General features: G+C 43.2%; 3 protein-coding genes across 3 annotated transcripts; 1 reads left to right on the top strand and 2 right to left on the bottom strand.

The window, feature by feature from the left end:
* Positions 1-569: 569 nt before the first annotated feature.
* LOC143328583 (phosphoglycerate mutase 1-like) lies at positions 570-4481 on the bottom strand. The gene is made up of 4 exons (XM_076743791.1): positions 4203-4481; positions 3169-3443; positions 2305-2485; positions 570-1851 (listed from the first exon to the last, which is right to left on the bottom strand). The coding sequence occupies exons 1-4, from the start codon at positions 4339-4341 to the stop codon at positions 1682-1684; spliced, it is 765 nt and encodes a 254-aa protein (XP_076599906.1). The 5' UTR covers positions 4342-4481; the 3' UTR covers positions 570-1681.
* Positions 4482-11910: 7429 nt separating this feature from the next.
* On the bottom strand, positions 11911-13318 carry marveld1 (MARVEL domain containing 1). The gene has a single exon (XM_076743472.1). It carries the CDS (start codon positions 13316-13318, stop codon positions 12821-12823), a length of 498 nt encoding a protein of 165 aa, XP_076599587.1. The 3' UTR covers positions 11911-12820.
* A 523-nt stretch (positions 13319-13841) lies between these two features.
* Positions 13842-17298, top strand: LOC143328372 (arginine vasopressin-induced protein 1-like). Its single transcript, XM_076743471.1, has 3 exons — positions 13842-14364; positions 15484-15847; positions 15957-17298. Exons 2-3 carry the CDS (start codon positions 15498-15500, stop codon positions 16213-16215), a joined length of 609 nt encoding a protein of 202 aa, XP_076599586.1. The 5' UTR covers positions 13842-14364; positions 15484-15497; the 3' UTR covers positions 16216-17298.
* Positions 17299-19454: the final 2156 nt, after the last annotated feature.

The raw sequence follows: 19454 nt of genomic DNA, 5'->3' as shown, positions 1-19454 counted from the left end.
TTCTCACCCTCAGGCTGAAACTGTCTGTCGCCCGCAAAACCACACCCACCTGAGTGAAATACCAAGTTTTTAGAGTCCCCTTCTCCCGCCTGCAACCGTGACTACCAACATTACGAACTGCATTATGGAACTTGGAGTCCAACAGTATTTCTAAACTCAACTATGCTTCATCTTCCCACCCCATAAAGTATTTGTTAGTGTTCTCACATTAATTATAGCGTCTCTGTTATCACCTTAAAGCATTTAAAAAAAACAAAAAACGGCTGATTTTATTCAGTCAGTGGTTTCTGTTCAATTATCAGTGTGAAGCGGTTGAACGAAGTTCTCTCTGGAATTATAAGAAATTATTTTTTTAAAGAATAAATTTCTGTTCTGGCAAAGTTTGTTGTTTGTCCGTTCAAAAGGGGTCACAGGAATTTGTTTTAAAATGTGATTTCCACAATTACAATATTAGTTTGATTATGCTGTTGGTAAAAGCAGGCCTGACCACCAATACTGGAATAATACTGAACACTGTTGTAGGGACTAAAATAAAACCCATCCATACAACACAAGCTGACACAAAAGGATTAGATTTGCACATAGTTGTACATGTATTACATCAGCGCTTTCAGGGCACAGAGAGAATTACATTTAAAATGTACTCTTAGACATAATGGGAGATTACAAACCAAATCCAAGCAGTTTTCCCACAACCACCACTGCTGCTTCATTAGGCTGTGAGCCCAGCTGTAGGCATTTACTGCAGGAACAGGAGTTGGAGGCACATAAATACTCGGGCACCAAGAGGCAAGGACAGACCAAAGGCGGTCATACAGTGTAACAAAGACAACGGCTACATTTTTTTTTTTTTATCTTCGGTATTCATGCTTCACAATGGTACTGTGAAACTGGGGGACTGACATTGTTTAGCACTGTTAGCACTCGGCTAACCTTGATGAAACACAAAGAGAAAAATACCAATTATCAAACACAACACAGACAGCAACAGCATACAAGGACACTGCCAAAAAAACATTCACAGACAGACAAAGTAGGAGAAAAGGACTGTTCAGCTGTCCTAACTGCTCTCAAGAGACTGCAAAATGACATCCCTTTATCAGTGGAATGCATCAGTTAAATGCTGTGAAAAGTGACACGTAGATATAATGTCCATACCACCATCAGTGCACTTGGAAAATAATATCTCACATTGCCATCAAGTATAAGTAAAGGCAATCAGAGGCCACAGCAAGAGGTCTGTCTCCACTCATGTATGGAGCATCAAAACACACACAGGAGCCTGATGTGGCAGTGACCACAGCCAGGATTTTACAGTATTTTCTGTAATTGGCTTAAATACCTTTTACCCTGACATTTAAGATTGCAGCCTAAGACGTCACAGTTTAAGACTTGTAGGAAAAACCTATACTATCTGTTTTAAAGTTATAATATTAATGGACCATTTCAACAAAAACTATTTACACTCTCTTGAGAGCGGTGGGTTCCCTGGTCCAAATGTATCCCAATTGTTCACCTTCTACTGTCCCTGTACTGTGCAAGTAGAGTGAGGTTACCTTTGACAACAATCTACAGTGTACTCATCATGTATTACAATCCAAAATAAATTAGGATTTAGGAAGAACGCTAATCTGAGGCCGGCTGTTAGGGAAGTCTACACTGTCATACACAGAGTGGGGCTTTACTTCTTGGCCTTTCCCTGAGCAGCCACAGCCTCCATGGCTTTGCGTACAGTCTCCTCGTCTCCCAGGAACTGCATCGGCTTCAAGGGCTTCAGGTTCTTGTCGAGCTCATAGAGGATGGGGATGCCAGTTGGCAGGTTCAGTTCCATGATGGCTTCATCTGACATTCCTGCAGTTGGCAGCACATACAAACAGGCCAGTTACAGACAGAACTGGGCAATTTTCAGTGTGTTGTGTTCTAAACATGGAATCACTGGATCACATGTGGTTGTATAATGTATGCATTCACTATTTTTACCAAGATTTCTACATCTATATCTGTACAATATAAAACTCTCACAATGTCATAATATTAATATTCCACAAATAAACATGTTAATGGGACATATAAGTACCCATCCATAAATTATTTATTGCACATCTTTAAGGATCAGTGTGCAGGATTTAGTGGCATCTAGTGGTGAGTGTGCACTCTGCAACCAACTCAACACCCCGTGCCTCACCCCCCTCCTGTCCAAGTGCAGGAGAATCTACAGAGTGGATGTGAAACTCCTGACAACACACTGCTCCTTTAAGTGCACACTGGTCTTAAAAATTTGTCTGTCATCATGTCAACACCCACCCTCAAGGTGCTTAACAATCCCCCTCAGACTGTTTCCATGGGCGGCGATGAGCACCCTCTTTCCCTTTTTGATCTGAGGGGCGATCTCCTCATTCCAGTATGGCAGCGCCCGCGCAATGGTGTCCTTAAGGCTCTCACAGGAAGGAAGCTGGTCTTCAGTCAGGTCTGCATAGCGACGATCCTGCAGGGAAGACAATCTCAATATGTAAATACATACTAGACCAGAACAGAGACAGCAAAAAAAAAAAAAATACTGGACATCTTTGTTTTTAACCCCCTTTCATTGAAACCTGTTGTACACAAATAGAGAGCAAACAGTATGGTGACATGTTTATTGTCATTTGCAGGCTACCTCTTTACCAGTGGTTCCATTCAGCTGTTTAGGTATGAGGACATGTTGTTCCAATCAGTTTCTACCATTGCTGAACTTTGAACTTGAACCTGGCAGACCTCATTCTTGCCAGTCATATATTAACTCACCTTGGACATACTATTAGGTAATAACATTGGAGCACATGCTACCGAACAATAAGGGACTATATCGCCAGTGTGTGGTGTGGCGGTCAGATTACATTTGCACTGTTTCTTGTGTAAACCGTTTGTATATTTAAGTTGGCCGTGCTGTGAACAAAAACACTCAGACACATGGCTATGACTATTTTCACTCGAAGCACTCCAGTCATTTCTGCTGATGTGACTCGTTCATGGCGACATAGCTGATTACAGGACCTGACTGCAGAGCTCAGTGTAGTCATGTCTCTTCTTTGTGCACATTGTTGTTCAATGTGTACCAAAGCATTTCTTTCCTCACAGGTCAACAAAGCTCCCTGGTTGTGTGTATGGACTGTAGATACCATATCTTACCTTGCTGATGATAGCGTAGTAGTCATGGTCTGGGCCCATGGGGGGAGGAGGAATATCGAACGAGCGCCTCCAGATCTTCACCTGAGCCTCTCCGTGCTTGGCGGCCGTCTCTGCCTTGTTTAGCCCTGTCAGGCCTCCGTAGTGGCGTTCATTGAGCCGCCAGGTCCGATGCACTGGCACCCACATCTGGTCAATGCTGTCCAGGACCAGCCACAGCGTCCTGGTGGCTCGCTTCAGCACAGAGGTGTAGCAAATGTCAAACTCAAAGCCGGCATCTGTGAGAGTGAGATACACGGGAGTTAAATGCATTTTGACTGCAACTGTTAGCAGAAAATTCCCCTTGGAGCTGCATCTGCTTCTTTGCATCCCCTTGTTTAGTTAATACACTTTCCCAGAATGAGAAACTCAACGTAGTTTTTTCAACTTGAAGAAATATCATAAATAGTAACGGTATATAAATGCAATTATTGTAGCACATTTTTTATACAGCTCTAGTTTAACAGCTGACTCCTGTCTGAATTCTATTTATTGTCACATATGAAAAAGAAAGGCAGCAAGTTACTGCATGTGAGAGGCTGCAGCAAAATAGTGTTTGACATTGCAAAATGACTAAAGTTGTGATGAGCATTTTTCACAATTTCTTTTGACGTTTTATAGACTCAACAATCAATCGATTAATCATGAACATAGCAGAAAAAGAACAGGCCAGATGCATAAAGTCCTTTAAAGAAAAGCGACCCAAAAGTGCCTGTTGATTTGCATTTCCTCTTCTCTGTTTTTGCAGGCTGCTCTGAGGCCAAAGACAAAGCGGAGGACATAAGAAGGATCCAACATTTCTCTGTATAACCTCCCCTGCACTGTACCACTGAAGCCACCTCATCACCTCTGCACGTCTTGCACACACCCCTGATGCCTCGGGGCGATCTGTGGTCTGATGCAGAGGCTGTTATGCAACCGTAGACGTGCACTGGCCGGTAGTATTTCAAAGATATTACAGAGGATGATGGGAGCGACATGACTGAGTTCCTCCTCACCTTTCAGGGCCTGTCCACCTCTCCTCGCCTCCTTCTCACCGGTTTTGCTCAAATCTGCATCGAACCAGCCGCAGAACCGATTCTCCTGGTTCCAGTTGCTCTCTCCGTGGCGAATCAACACTAATTTGTAGGCAGCCATGGCTGATTATAATATGGCTGAGTTCAACGAAGGCAAACCTGTTAAATAAGCAACTTCACAAACGGACACAGAGGATGTTCAACTGAGAACTCCCCACTCCAGAGAAGAGGACAGGTCCACTCTGCTGCTGTCAAACCGGTGAGGACTTTTATCCCGCGGATTGGTTACTCCCATACTTCCTGGTGTTCATATCCAATGAAATTCCGCCATAGTACGTCACTTTGATTCCCCGGCCAATGGCAGCGGTGGGCGTCAGGACTGTTCCCTGACCTTCATACTGCACATTGTACTCTATTGACTTTTCATCGTGTTTCTCTGTTGGACCATCTATCTATCTATCTATCTATCTATCTATCTATCTATCTATCTATCATAATATAGTAAATAAAATAATAAGAGAAGTAATAGACACATGCATGTAGACATATACCATTTAAAGGTGGTTACAGCTTCTCTTATTATCATAATGATGGTTCAAAGTTAGGTGTAACTTAAATGTTTCACTTCTTTGCAAACCCATGTCAAAGGGAAAATAAATCAGCTGACAGGGATTTTTAGACTTTGCACTTTTCTTTATGCACAATGACCATAAGGACCCCTGAAGCAGATATATGGATGAAGCAAGTGAGAAATCAATACAGAGAATTATTTTCAAATGATTATATCAAGATGATCAATGAATCCTCCTCTTCATAAATTGCCTGCTTCTATTTTCTCTCTTTCAATCCTCTCCCAACTGTTGCTTTTCTTCCTTCTCATCTGTGGGTGGCGAACTTGGCCACATAACTGTTGAAGTGAGGCGACTATAATAAAGCACCAAAGCTGCAAATGACCAGGAGCAGCACTGACACTAACAGTCATGTGATGCATCTTCAGAGAGATGCTAAAGGCATAAAGGGCTGAAGAGATGTTTGCTGGTCAGGTTTGAGCAGGTCCATCAGAAAATATCAGTAACGACAGGTCAGAACAGTTTTTTGGTTGCATTTGGCCCTTTACATACTGCGCACACATTGCATATTGGAAAACAAAACTTCAGTTTGTGTTCTTCTGCATGCACACTATAATTGTATATTTACATTACTGCTTATTTTACACTGCTGGAAACCCACAGCATGCCTTATCGGAGAGCACTGCTCCTGATTCTCTGTCTCCAACCATCTCAGAATAGTTGACTATTTTCTACCATGCTGATTTCTTTTATTTTCGCTTTTGTTGTTGTGTGTTTGTCTGGGATAAGTATACTGTTGATGTCAAGATTTATTCTGCTTCAGGCTGTGTGTAGTTGTTTTTTTCCCAGTTAAACACAGCTTTTCCTCACACAGACTGTGAAGAGATTCATTCTTCACTTATAGGCTTCTGTATGGTAGCCTGCACGGGGCAGCAGTCACATGCATGTGTGAATAGACAACTCAGCAACAACAACAACAACAACAACAACAACAATATAAACAGGATGAACTCCAAGAGAAGGTAAAGAGTTATTGGTGAAATCCTCAGCTCTTTACAGCTCTCTGTACATCTCATTTAAAGGGTTTTTAATGAACTTTAGTGGCATTTTACAGCAGACATTCTGACTTGTCTTATAGGAAAAGCACAGTTGTTACTAATGACGTTAACAATGGTTCTCTTCCCTTCAAGTGTCCCAGTAAGTCATGACAGTGTGACAGTGAGACAGCATGCACAATACCAGGAACCTGAAAAAAGAAAAAGAAAAAGAAAAAAAAAAAAAAAAAAAGTGCTTCATTCATTTTATTATTTGGACCTGTACTTTTTCCTGACACATCAAAATGTCTTCTGTAAAAAAATGCTTCCACATTTTCCTGTTTATTCTCAGAATACAGGATTAAATGTATCTCTGCTTTCATGCTACTGGATGAGCTTTGCAGATGCTGAATATGAGCCAAGCTTTAAAGGAGGTAAAGACACCCCTCCAACTGATGCAACACTATTTCCATGTACACCTAACTGGAACTACAGCAGGCCAGCACCAGACTTATGACTTTTTCCAGAGCTTTCGACCAGACTTTATAACCTTCACGCTTGTCTTTTAAGTCAAAGGAGACGACAAGTTGTTTAAGTGCAGTGGATATCATCTCCAAGCTCCAGAAAAAAGAAAAAGCACACAGCACAGCAACTGTTTCAGTGTGTCTTAAGGTAAAAAGAATTTATAAAAATGTGCCATTGGCCTTAGTTTGAACTCGAGTTACTCTGATGTTACAAGTTGACATTAACTCTCTCGAGTGTTTTGCTTCTCACCATGTCAGAGATTCATTATCTGAGTTCAATTGACACGTGACCAAATCTTGTTCAAGCTGTTGCACACAGTCTGTTTTATTACATTGGATTACAGCTGTTTGTGCCTGTTCTGCCATGTTGCCATTATGCAGAATATGAACCGCTACATAGATTTTTTTTTTTTAACTGTAACTTTACATTTGTACCTCTACTTTATCTGTACATGATAGCATTACAGTATGTACTCATACTGTGGCTAAAAACAGATTTTGGTCTATGTTATGTATGTAAAAGAAACACTTCTGCTTGTGGATTTCTGCTGTGGTGTCAGTTTTGGTTTTGAAATGTTGCTGTATTTCATGCAGGCCAGGTGACAGAGGATCACTATTCTCTGGCAAATTCATGCTTTGTGAAGCACTATTACGCCTCCTAGTGGGTAAATGAAATCATAGTTCACAATCTTGAGCAGTCAGAAGTGCCTTAAACTATGTGGGGATCTTCTAGTCAGTCAGTGCCATGAAGTCCATCAGAAACTATGCTGTCTGTGGCCTTTAGATTTAGACGTTTCTCTTGTTCTTCAGCACGTTCAACATGTTATATTATTTTGGCTTCATTTTGCTGTGGTTGCTCACCAAGGTATTGCACATATTTATGACAATGCAGTGTAAAATATTGATATATCAAGTAATTAAAATATGTGGGTTTTTTTCAGTATCATGGTCTTAGACGCTGGAATAAATGAAGGGGCTATGTTCTCATTGTGAAGAGAAAATGTGCTTTTGACTGTGCTGTTTTTTTGTGACAGCAGCAGTGTGATGCAACAGAGAGACTTTGGACACTGTGTGAAAACTGTGGGAAAAGCGGAGTTGGAAACAGTTCTGAGTAATGTGTGCTATTATCAGGAACGAATGGAAGGAATGTTTGCTTTACTTCCCAGTGTGTGTCTACTTACACGGTACTAGAGATGCGGGGCTCGTAAAGAGTTTTCCTTTTTGAGAGCGTCTCAGCTTGGATCGCAGTCATCGGAAAAGTAGCCATCACTCCGGACTCCCTCTTTAACATTATGTTCTAGTGAGGTTAAAATTACAGGTGATGAATGACGGAGGTGTTGCTAACGTCAGTGTCTAGTACAGGCCCAAGACAGTAAATGTCAGACAGGAAATTAGTGAATTCATCCACCCAGTGACCAAAACCCTCTCCCCTCCCTTCCTCTCAAACTCTCTCATTCACTCTTTAACACACTCTCAACATCTTGGCTAAAGACTGGTGGAGTGAAGGAAGCAGTGGTATTTTCAAAGCTCTATAAATAGCATCATTTCCCACCACTGGCTGCCATTGCCCTCACGCAACACATGAACACTGTGCCCATTCACAACTATTGTGTGGGCAAAAGCTGCTGCTACAGATGTGGGATCAGTAACCCCAGTCACCATGTTAGGAAACTATAAACTGGCAAGTCACAGAGGCAAACTACAAGGCTGACACGGCTGGAACACTGTGCAGATTCATGCCTTACACTGACAGGAAATGTCAATCTCAGACTCCTGCTTGGATCTTTACAAACACCTTCCCCCTCTCACTTCTGGCTTTTTCCTGCTCATTCACTTGTTCTGCCAGTCTCCATCTGTTTTCCCAGCTCCTCTTTCCCTCTCCTCTGCAGTGGAATGTGCACCTCAGCAGTATTTGATGAAAGTGTGGTTAACAGGGTGCTGCTGTGTGTGTGTGTGTGTGTGTGTGTGTGTGTGTGTGTGTGTGTGTGTGTGTGTGTGTGTGTGTGTGTTTTCATGTTTCATGTGTGTACATGTAGCCTCCCAAAACAAGACAGGAGACAAGGACTGTTAGAAGGGCAAAAAAAAAAAAAAAAGAGGCAGACACTGTTGGATAGGATAGAGCACATCCGCTGGGAATTACCCACCCAGAATTTGGGTGGGTAAGATAGATGGTAAGATAGGCTCTTCCAGTCCTGGGCAGCTGCTGAGTGGGTTATTACCAACCAAGTATACACACCTGGTTCAGTAAACTCTGTGTAAACTTTGCCTCTCTGCTCGGTGTGAACACAAAAACAAGGCTACTGAGATGAATGTCAGGACTGTGCACAGTGAAAGAATGTGGATTATATTTTCAAAATGAAGGTATTTTTTAAATATTAACATTTCCTGTCTGAGGTCAGGTTCACATATGTTGAAGTTTCTCTTAAAACAATACTGACTTTAACATATTTACAGTATTAAAAGTGCTTTTGATTGCTGTAATTGTTCTTCCTGTTCATATTGGCTGTGAAGAGATTCCCTTCAATCCACAGTTATGTGCAAAACATTTATTAATATCAGCTGAAGCCAATATGAGATTTAAGCAATGAATCAAATCAGTTGGGTGTCTCCCAGATTTGAAGTGCTTTCATAGCAAAATTCCCCTGTGACTGTGTTTCCTTGTTTTGATGGGAAGATGGTAACAGGAAGAGGAAGTCTTGCACACAAACTTTGGAAACTTTGGAAATTACCCTCTTGATTTGATTAACTCGGAGTGCTTAAGGCTCAAATTAGCTTCGGTTGAACTTCAGAAAGTATTTTTGCATATAAGTACTGTGTTTTGTCCTCTGTCACACACTGGAGTCACTGTAGGAACAGATCTCATCTTCACAGCCGGTATATGGACAGGACGAACAATTAGAGCGTCCAAACACCTGAAAAAAAAAAACAAAAAACAAAAACTATTCTGTTTTGTTAACGCTTGGAGTGTTTGTGTTGAGTGTCTTTTGTTTATGACAAAATGAAATAAGCTCTTGAAGAAACAACCTGGTGTATAATTAGAAGATTTTTATTTTATTTCAGCATGAAGACCTGAATTGAATACTTTTTATAGCAACCATCTGGCCTGATAAAATCGATCTGTGTTCACTGCCAGCTCCATTGATGCTCCTCTGCAGCTCACACTGTGTTCTGTACTCCACTATATTGAGTCATGGGAGAAATAAAAAGACGCATTCTTGCAAGTTCCCTGAGAGCAGCCTCATACATTCTTACCATTTCTCTACAGCAACCTCGTATGTGATTTAATTATAGACATGAGTCACAGTCATGTCATTGTCATGATGACTTCAGAAATCACTTTTAGATTTTCTGGCAGGGAACTCTGCATCAGTTTTTGCAGTTAATTGACATCAGTGCATGGAAACAGCATGCATGAAGCTGTGCTTTCAGGGAGGGCCAAAGGACCCATTTGGAGGGGTTATGATGACTATTGGTTGCTTGGGCTCTTGCAGATGGGTGGGAGAGCGCATACAGGAAATGTCTCTTTGGTTGAGTAGCCAACATAAATATCACACAGTTGGCACTGCAGAGAGGTGCCTGGCTCTATAGGTCCTTACAACAAGTTTTCAGGGTTTTCTTTGGTCTCTGTGAAGCTTGAAAGAAATACAACAACCTCACTCTTGTGCTGTCCACACCCTTCTGGTACTGTGAGGAGGTAACAGAAGAGTCCAACTCCGTATTATTACCTGTGATTAGAAGGCTTTTTTGTTTGGACACGGATGTGATGTTTAAGGATTAAATTCAAAAATGGGCTCATACACAAAATCTGAACAAAGATGACCTCTGTAAATGTGGGCTATGCGATAATAAGGAGCCTGTTAATGAAGTAAGCTCAAAACAACTTTCAGGGTAAATGAGGAGAATCCTTTTCTGGACTTAATTGCCAGCATATGCTACAGTTATGAGTCATCCAAAACTTAAATGATTCGCCATGGTTACTCTCAATATCAAACCGAACCCTGAATTCAGTGCTTTGTTTATGCGGCACACAGAGCTGTTGTGTACTGCCTCCCATCGGTTGTATACAAGTGCGTTTCCACAGGCGCCGGCATGTGGACAGGACAACACTCTCTGTGGAAATCTCAGAGGGGGAGAGGCTGGATGGGAGACGGGGGGGAGACGCTTTTCCTGCTTTAGAAGTGCTAGATTTATATCCCAGTGCTGCAGCTGGTTAACATTAACGCTTCCACTCCTGTAACTCTGGCCACAGATGTCACCTCAACACACACACACACACACACACACACACACACACACACACACACACTGTAGTTTTCCTGCCGTCATTGCAAAGAAAGGCCACTGACCCAGAGGATGAGCTGTTCTTTCAGAGTGATATAACATTGAAGTACAAACTGACTACATAGACAAATTAAGTGCGAATCAGGCAGAGAATGTTGCTTGCAGTCTGATCCGTCTCTGTCTTTATATGGTCACTTTTTGGTGCCTCTGAAATGTAGGCGCTAAATAAGCCAAGGGAACTTGTATGAATCATGCAGATATTCTCAGAAGCAAGCAGAAGACATTTCCCTTTTTCTACACTATCAGCTTCCACTTGTCTTATCACTTTCATTTACCGTGTTGCTGCTGCTTTTAGTCTAATCTCTGCCTTTTTCTTGTTGCCTTTGATTTTTTATTGTGAATCTGGAGCTGTGACAACACATCATTTTAGAACTTACGCCAAGAACAACTCTTTGCATTCAACTGCAAAGAGATGTGCCCAAAAATGAGAAGTGGGTATTTGTGTGTTAGTTATCTGCAGCCTGTCTCATGCGTCATGCCAGCCACAACTGAGTAACGCATTCAAATTTGTCAGAGAATTCAACAGCTGTTCACACATCGTACTGCTGCTTTCTTGCTGACTGTATGAAAACAACCAAAAGCAACTTGTCCACAGCATGTTTTTAAGAAGTGCATGCTGTTTGGAATAGACGAGACATTGAATCATCTTCCACTGCTTGGCTTCATTTTCATTGGCTGAAAGTTAGCCCACCTCCAGAACCCCAACAGACTGTTACGGTAAGAACAAGCCTCTTTCCAGATTATTACACACACACACACACACACATACACACACACACACACAACATACACACACATCGTTTCCAACAGTAGGATAACCCTAGTGCAACACACACATTCTCTCTATCGCACAGCGGCTGTGTTACACATTGTTTGTGCGTGTGTGTGTGAGTGACTCTCTCATTGTCTCTTAGAGATAGGTCTAAGGATCTGAGTCTTTCATGTGGTCAAGTGGCACAGCATATAAAGGATCCCTGCTGATTGGCCAAGTCTTTTATCTCCCAACAGGAAGTTCCTGAGGGCTTCCGTCACTACTAACTCTAAATCTGTGTTTCATTTAAGGAAAGCCACCAAAAGCACAATACATGCACATGGCCCAGCTCTTTCTCTAAATTTAGCTCAGAGTACTCAAACAAAATTAACAAAGCATTTTACGATACATTTTCCTCATTGTCTCTTTGTACTAACATATGACAACAACCAAAGAAACAGCTCACCGGCTCTCACTTACTGGTCTTTATTTGTACCATTTTTGCTCTTTGGCTTTACATAATGAACACTTTAGGAATATTTTTGCTCAGCATATACATTGTAGCACCAATCACATCCATACTGTGGGGTTGTTGTTGCTGCTGTTGCCGCCACAACCTCGTTGAGCCTACAGCGTTCTGACACAAGGCACTGATAAAGACTGTTTGCATTGCTCGAGTCAGACAAAACAAAAACAGAGCTCGTCAACAGGATGTCCGCGGGTGTTTTAGTCCGTCATGCTTCAGTAACTGCTCAATATAGTCTGCTGTCGTACAAAAACACATAAAAATATATACTTTAAAAAAAGGTAATGAGAAGAATCCCTTGAAGACAACTGTGGCGATCCTATGAGAGGTTTTACATGGACAGTTACTCAGTACTAACACAAGTCTACAAAACATATAAGGCCTTTGAATCGTAAACATGACACTGAATACACTGCTTGCTCACTATAAGTCCACGCAGGAACATCATAATGATTCTTTATGGGGGGGAAATTACATTAAATTACTGGGAAACAACCTTAAGAGGTGGAGGCGTGGTCTTAACAGCAACCACAAACATATCACCTGTGCCATAATAAAGGGGTATAACACTTCAGCCTCCTAACACATTTCCAATCAGACACCCAACCCTGGCAGCTAGGCCCCTGTCCCAGGAGCTGCTGTACTTTCCTGTCAGCCAACCTCAAATACTCAGACCAGAAGGATTTGGTTTTTGGATGTTTCTGGGGAGACAATAGAAATAAACCTGCGATTAGAGTAGCTGTTGAGTTAAATTACAGTGAAGTTAACTATTCCTCATCTTGCTGTGGATACTCCCGCAACCCCCTCAAGGACCCATAACCCCCTCCCTGTTGCCGTCACCCCCTTTCAGTCCCATCAGATGACCGTTTGTTCTCCCCGACACTTCCTGCACGCCCCATAAATAACCGACAGGAGGTAAACCAGGCAGCACAGGCAGGCGAACACGGCGGCCGTCAGGTAGACCTTGTACAGACAGAGGTGCTTGTACTGCTCCAGGTTGCAGTACGAGTTGCGATCCGTCTTGTAGATCATGACACCTATGGCCGGCAGGTAGAGCACGGCGGCGGCCACGTCGTGCGCCAGGTTGGTGGACAACCAGCGGTCCCCTCCCAGCAGCGGGACGAGGTCCTGCTTATCCAGGAGGGTGAGGAAGAAGAGGGCAAGGGTGAGGAGCCAGAAGAGGACCGCGACGAACAGGACGAAGTGAATGGAGCCCTCGTATTTGTTGGCGGCGATGGTCACCCACAGCCCGGCCCCGAACACAATCTGCAGGATCCGGATGATTCCCAAAAAACTGTTGAGGAACTTCAGGATATTCTCCCTCACCTGCGGCTGGGGAGGTTGGGGTGGCATCTCTCTCCTCCTCCGGTCACTCTCGGTCCCTTTTCGCCGAACAGGGCGGGTGCTTTCTGCCAGCTGCAAACAGCTGGGGAAAAGATGGGCAAAACGTGGAAAGAACGGTTCGGAAGGCCGGGTTTGTGGTCTAACAACGGAGCCAAAAGTGGACAAGTTTAGGTACACAAAAAGGAACTCTCTGTTCTTTCCACAGCCCCGGGGTTTTGAAATGAAAAACCTTCTTGTATGTTTCGTCTTTTCCGTTTCCTCTGTTGAATGTAGCGTCTGTGTTGGGGGGCTGGGTGATGGAGAAGGGGCTGGCCTGTAATTCAAAGCGCGCTCCTCCTCTGCTGGATTGATCCTGCTGATGGATGTCCCCGCGGTGCAGTTTCCTTTGGCATGGGTGTGTGTGACCTTTCCCCTCTCGTCTTTTGGGCTTTATGTAAGTGAAGTAAATGTAAATGTGTGACAGAGATTAATCAAAAAACATAATAAATCACAGGGTTCGAAGTAGTTTCTTTAAAAGAAGCCAGCACTCAGATATTTTTCTGATTTCACTGATGACAATAAACAGTGTAAGTGAGTGTATGAGCATTGCGCCTGTTCATATGGCGCAGATGTTTGGGACTCCATGCGTCATCCTGTTTGCGCAGGATGCTCACATGCTGACTTCCCTCTCACATAACTGACAGACACCTCTCATGCCAGCCAGGCTCATTGACGTCAATGGATTTCAGCGTACACACCCTATACGTGGCCAGGAGGCGGAGTCGTCGACCATCCGCCCCACCTCTCAAACCCTGTGATTGGTCGAAACAAAGCTGTACCCCCACCCCCGGTAGGAGGAGACAAAAAAATCCCTCTACGCTCATTGGCCTTTTGACGGCATTGATTTGTGATTGACAGTCGGCTCAAGGACACAAATTGGTCGCAGGTGAGGCTGGACGAGCAGACTGTCCGGCGACGCTTCAGCCATAGTGTTCACTTTGGACGTAAAGGAGCGCAGGTCGCAGAGGGAGATGCTGTAGGAGCGGAGCGCGCTGAATATATCGCTTAATCTTCGGGTAAGCAGACGTCCTCTCATTTTTCACATGACTCTCACAAGATTGTTGTTTACTGCCTTTCCCCTCATTCCCCTCAAACCCAGCATTGACTGCCTTATACAGTGTGCGCTAACTCGTTGCATAAGGTTTTATATTATAAGGTAGGATACGGATATTTTCTTCATAGCATAAAAAAGCATTCGGTTTTGTAAGGGATCCGGTATTTCTGCTCCACTGCGCCGGAACAGTGTGTCAGGCCTAAACAGTCCAATGCCAAGACACCGAGGGGAGGGAAGCATGTGACGCTTGGTTAATATTAACCCACTTCTAATGCCGAAAAATAGGCTTGATAACGTGCATGTGTTCCTCTGTGTGCAGCTGCATCCCATCATGATGATAATATATGGGAAAAATCCCACATGTGTCCTTAAATAACCCAGAACAGTCTCTTACTGGAGGTAAGGGGTGGGAGTTATGCACAGTCCAATGTAACTTCTCGCTCATGTTGTGATGTGATGTATTGTTTTTCTTGCTATTTCTGAATAGACCCGTTAAAAAAAGCTAAAAATTAGACATGGATGTTGGAACTGCATTAAATATAAAGGACTAGTTGATGTGTAATGAGGTGTAAAGGAAGATGTTTTGATGTCCGGTGGGAGAGAGAACTTGCAGAATGAAGATGAACTAAAAGAATGTGAAACTTAATTCCTGACTGGGGAAATGGTAGGTTTGACAAAATGATCCTCACGCCTGATCTTCATGTGAGAGTTGATCTGCTGTTTGAAGGCTCTCGCGGAAGCTTTGCTTAAGATTTAGTTGAAAGAAAGTCATGTGAGTGTAAAGGCTGCTGACCCACATGCAATCATGTCCCACTTAAAACCATGTGTGACTAAAGAGAGATAAAGTTGCCATCTGCAGTTTAATGGGCTTTCAAGCACAGCTCGTCACTCACTTCCTAAAGGAGGATTAAAGAATCACGACTGGCAGCTGACTGTGTTCAGTTGTGACAGCTGTCTATAGGTTCACAGTCTGTGCTCGTGTACTTTCTATGTTGTTTTCTGTCACATGTTAATCATAAATCTTCGGCAACTCACTTTGTGAACACACAATGAGTTTAAACTTGCACTGGCTTCTCCACAGAGTAGAGCCTGTGTATGCCACCTTTTCCCGTCTTTCTCCGGATGGACACCGGACGCGGCCACCCTCCTTCCTCCGTGGTGGCGGGCCCGTCCTCGCTGTGGCGGCTGGCCGAGAGGAGGAGCAGGAAGGCCGGCTCGGGGAACATTTTCAGCGATGTGAATCTGTGGCAGCTCCAGAAACTGTTCAGGGCGGCTGGGGACCAGGATGCGGAGCAGAGGGCCCAGCTGGTTTGGGGCCACGGGGATGAGGCTGAACTGGCTCAGGCATTGATAGGACTGAGGGCCCGAGGTCACAGGAGAGGGCTGAAGACTAAGGGGAGGGATGCACTGGGCTCACACTGGTTACGAGCCTTCAATCACCTCAGGTAGAAAAACTGCTCACCTGACCTGTCTTCATATACATTAACAGCATTGATCATAGTGACTTTTTAATCGCTTGGTGTCATCTTCAACAAAACTGTTTATGTTGTTCAGGATTGGGGAGAGCTCGCCTGGAAGCCCGGGGAAGGACCCCACAGAGGAGAGTGACTCTGAGGCAAGAGCACACAGCAGTCCAGAGCCACACCGACACACCTCCGTGGGGACAACAGGAAGAGATACAGAGGCCACAGTGGGACTAACTGAGAGCCAGAGCCCTGCAGGGATTTCTGAGAGACCAGTTAGAACCAGCTCGGGACTGAGGAGAGGAGGAGAGAGCAACCCAGAGCGATACCTCCACAGAATACTCCACTGACTTGGCCAAAACCTCTGAGATGCAAAACGGACTTTTAATCTGAACCTCTGAGAGTCTACCAGCATTTAACAGTCTGCTCCAGGCAGCTGATCTCTCCTGAATACTGTCCTGATGCGAGGTTGAACTAACTCAACCAGCTCATTCATCACCTTCAGTTACAAGGGAAACTGGATTGCAGGTTGAAATAATAGTTTCTCAAAATGTCGTAATGTCAGGCCTGTTTCACGGCACTGATCATATGGTGGTATACTGGCACTGCACTGATGCATCTCCACCTGAGTAATAAAGGCAGCACAGACCTCTGACTGGCTCCTGGTATCTCACAACTTTATATAATGGCTGCCTCTCAAGAACTGCCTTAAACATTTTCCTAAATTCATCCCATCACTTACACTAAACACGCATTCTGTTTATTATGGACAGTGATGTGGTATTGTAGGTCAGTAGTGTGGCTCAAAAAGTGAATTATGATCACTTTATGGCAAAAAACATTAAAAATGGTCCTGTCTTGATTTGCTGTATTCATCAGGCTGACCACCCACAAAAAAATGTAGATATTCATGTTTGAGATGATATGCTGTGTGTATATATATATGTATTGATGTTGACATCTTGATTTTGATTCATAGTATGGTTTGTTGCACTGTAAACACCCCAAATGGGTGTGTTAAGTGTCATGAGATGTGACCAAACAGGCTCGTCACTGCACGTTCGGAGCCGTTGACTCAACCTCAATGATCCTCAGTCAACATACAACAGCAGCTGCACTGTGAATTGAAGCCAGTCACTGGTTTGTAGTAATTGAAAGTGTCAGGTGATTAACTGCCAAGAGACCAGAAATAAAAAATAATAGTCACAGGGCTAAACTCATGAAGTAAAAGTCCCTCGCTGTGCAGGGAAAGACAGACTTGAAACAGTAATGTTCTCATCATAAAACGCTGATGGCAACAGTGTGAAAACCCACTGTGCCGAGGAAAGACTGCATGTCTTATCAGAGAGCTGGAAACTTGATGAAGCTTTTTTTTTGGTACTGTTTGATATGTGATTTTTAGATTTGTGGTAATAAAGACGTGACTCTTTGAATCGTTTGTCTTCGTGTTTTTACGTAGTCAACAGCATAAAAACATCAGCATTCAGAAAATGACAAAAACTCTTCAGCATACTTTTGCTGAAATGGCTTAAAATGAATGTGCAGGTTTTTATTTACATTTCATAACATCCATTAACAGTGAAGCTTTCTTCATCTTCCTTTAACTCGAGAACGTTTGTTTTCAGATGCTTATTGTAGCCTAGCTTCTATCAGTGCATGCAGTTAGAAAACATTCACAGCCAGGAACTGCAGCTTACCCCCACAGTCTGCTACTATTCACCACTGGGCGGCTCCACTGTTGGCTGTTAGGTGCCTTGCTCAAGGGCTGTTTTTAAGAAGAAGAGCATTACACATTTCCTGTCCCTGTCCATGCATTTCCAGCTGCTCTGACAAGTTCAGTTACTGAGTTCTCTGCATATATTCCATATAATATACAGTGTCTATACTTAACAAATTGCACTTTCAGAAACGAATGCTGCCCCCCAGTGGTCATATCTAGTAATGATGCCATCATGTAATCCTGCTTGCAGTCACTAGATGGCACAAAAGGTTTTGTCATGTCAGAGAAAACCACTACACAGAGTCAGGAAAGATCCTTCTCATGCATAACGCTGACTTTCCTACAGATAATGTAAAAATTCAGAGTAGATATTAAAGGGCAGACTTGTTTTAGTAGACAAAAAGGTAACCTCATTGGTCCTAGCTTGGTCCAACAGGGCTCTAAAATAGTGACTGACATGCAATATAAATATTACTTTCTCCATCCTTCCACCCAGCTGGTTACTGTCCTGTCAGGTCAGCAGGAGGAGAAATGGGGAAGCACTACTGAGCAGATCAAGATATGCAGGAAGGACTTTATCTTGCATGTGAAGTTAGATATTTGGATGAGGATTACCCAGCATCCGCCAGATGTCCTCTTCCCCATCAGCTTCCTCCAGCTTCTCCAGGGTGACGCCAAGGGATTCACAGGAGGACAAAATCCTGTCTGTGTATCCTGGATCTACTCAGCAACGCCTGGCGGGTGCAGTGGTCTGAGGCATCTGTAGGGCAGCTTTTTGAGTGGCAGAAACCTCAGCTGGCTCCCTCGGCGCAGAGGAAGCAGCAGATTGAGGTAATCCTCACTTTGCTGAGCTTCTCACCTTGTTGTGTAACATAAGCTCATTGCACAGAAAGCCTCAATTTAGTGCCCATATAGGTTATCTCAACATTTCATTCACTCCATAAATCGCATGACTATAGATGAGATATGGAATGATGATCCAGCAATAATACAGCTGCAGCTAGATTTAGTGGTTTTCTTCAGCCTCAGCTCATTCTTCACTCTTATGATTAGTGGTGGAAAGGAATGAAGTAGATTTCCCATATATCATATTATCCATAATATGCTACTTTATTGTTGTAGTTCACTACATTTCACTTAGAAGAATGTCTTACTCCTCTACATTTTAAATGAAACAAAGCTCCTGATAACCTTACAGTCATTGTGTAAGATGACCCTTTAAAAAAAAGCATCTGATTATGGTGGCGATGGCCTAAGCCAGGATATGAGGGAACACCTAAACTGGTCTTGGACGAGGGCACGGATAATGAGTGACTCTGTAAGACTCCTTTTGTAGTCTTGTTAAAACCTGATCCACAGCCAGTTAATGGCAGCAGGACCTGCTCCTTGAGCCAGGCATCAGGGCGCCATAGCTCAGCCTATATAGTAGACTAATACCCTGGAGAATCACAATCTTTAGATGTGTTTTTGCTTGGAGATATCCACCTCATATGTAGTATTAAAAGAAAACCTTGCTTTGATACAGACTGAATTTAAGATAACGTAGTAGAGCAAATCTGGGTTATATTATAACAGAGCTGCAGGAGCAGTCTAGTCATGCTGATGTCTGTACTTGTAGCTATTACAGTTCTGTACACAACAGCAATGTGGTGGCAAACTGCGATTCCTTTGTGGTACAACTTAGCACTTTTCTGAGTTATGTGCATATAAATGAATGTTTTTATACTTCCAGAATTATGAGCCCAATTTAGCAGTCAATGAAAAATGACTGAGGCAGGTTTTTTGTGCAGTTGTTTTGTAAATGGCATGCATTTCTGGACCTCACTGCTCAGTCCTTTGTAGTGAAAAATTGCCATTATGGACCAAAGT

This window comes from Chaetodon auriga, chromosome 11 (assembly GCF_051107435.1).
Source record: "Chaetodon auriga isolate fChaAug3 chromosome 11, fChaAug3.hap1, whole genome shotgun sequence".
NCBI lineage: Eukaryota > Metazoa > Chordata > Actinopteri > Chaetodontiformes > Chaetodontidae > Chaetodon > Chaetodon auriga.
Note: the sequence above shows the minus strand (reverse complement) of the source record. Positions and strands in the feature narration are given on the sequence as shown.

Excerpts from the sequence above, each read along its gene's own strand:
- LOC143328583 (XM_076743791.1), bottom strand. The coding sequence starts at position 4,341 with ATGGCTGCCTACAAATTAGTGTTGATTCGCCACGGAGAGAGCAACTGG. Across the intron at positions 2,486-3,168 it reads ACTACGCTATCATCAGCAAG|GATCGTCGCTATGCAGACCT; the intron begins GTAAGATATGGT and ends TCTTCCCTGCAG. Across the intron at positions 1,852-2,304 it reads GATTGTTAAGCACCTTGAGG|GAATGTCAGATGAAGCCATC; the intron begins GTGGGTGTTGAC and ends TGCCAACTGCAG.
- marveld1 (XM_076743472.1), bottom strand. The coding sequence starts at position 13,318 with ATGCCACCCCAACCTCCCCAGCCGCAGGTGAGGGAGAATATCCTGAAG.
- LOC143328372 (XM_076743471.1), top strand. The coding sequence starts at position 15,498 with ATGCCACCTTTTCCCGTCTTTCTCCGGATGGACACCGGACGCGGCCAC. Across the intron at positions 15,848-15,956 it reads CGAGCCTTCAATCACCTCAG|GATTGGGGAGAGCTCGCCTG; the intron begins GTAGAAAAACTG and ends TATGTTGTTCAG.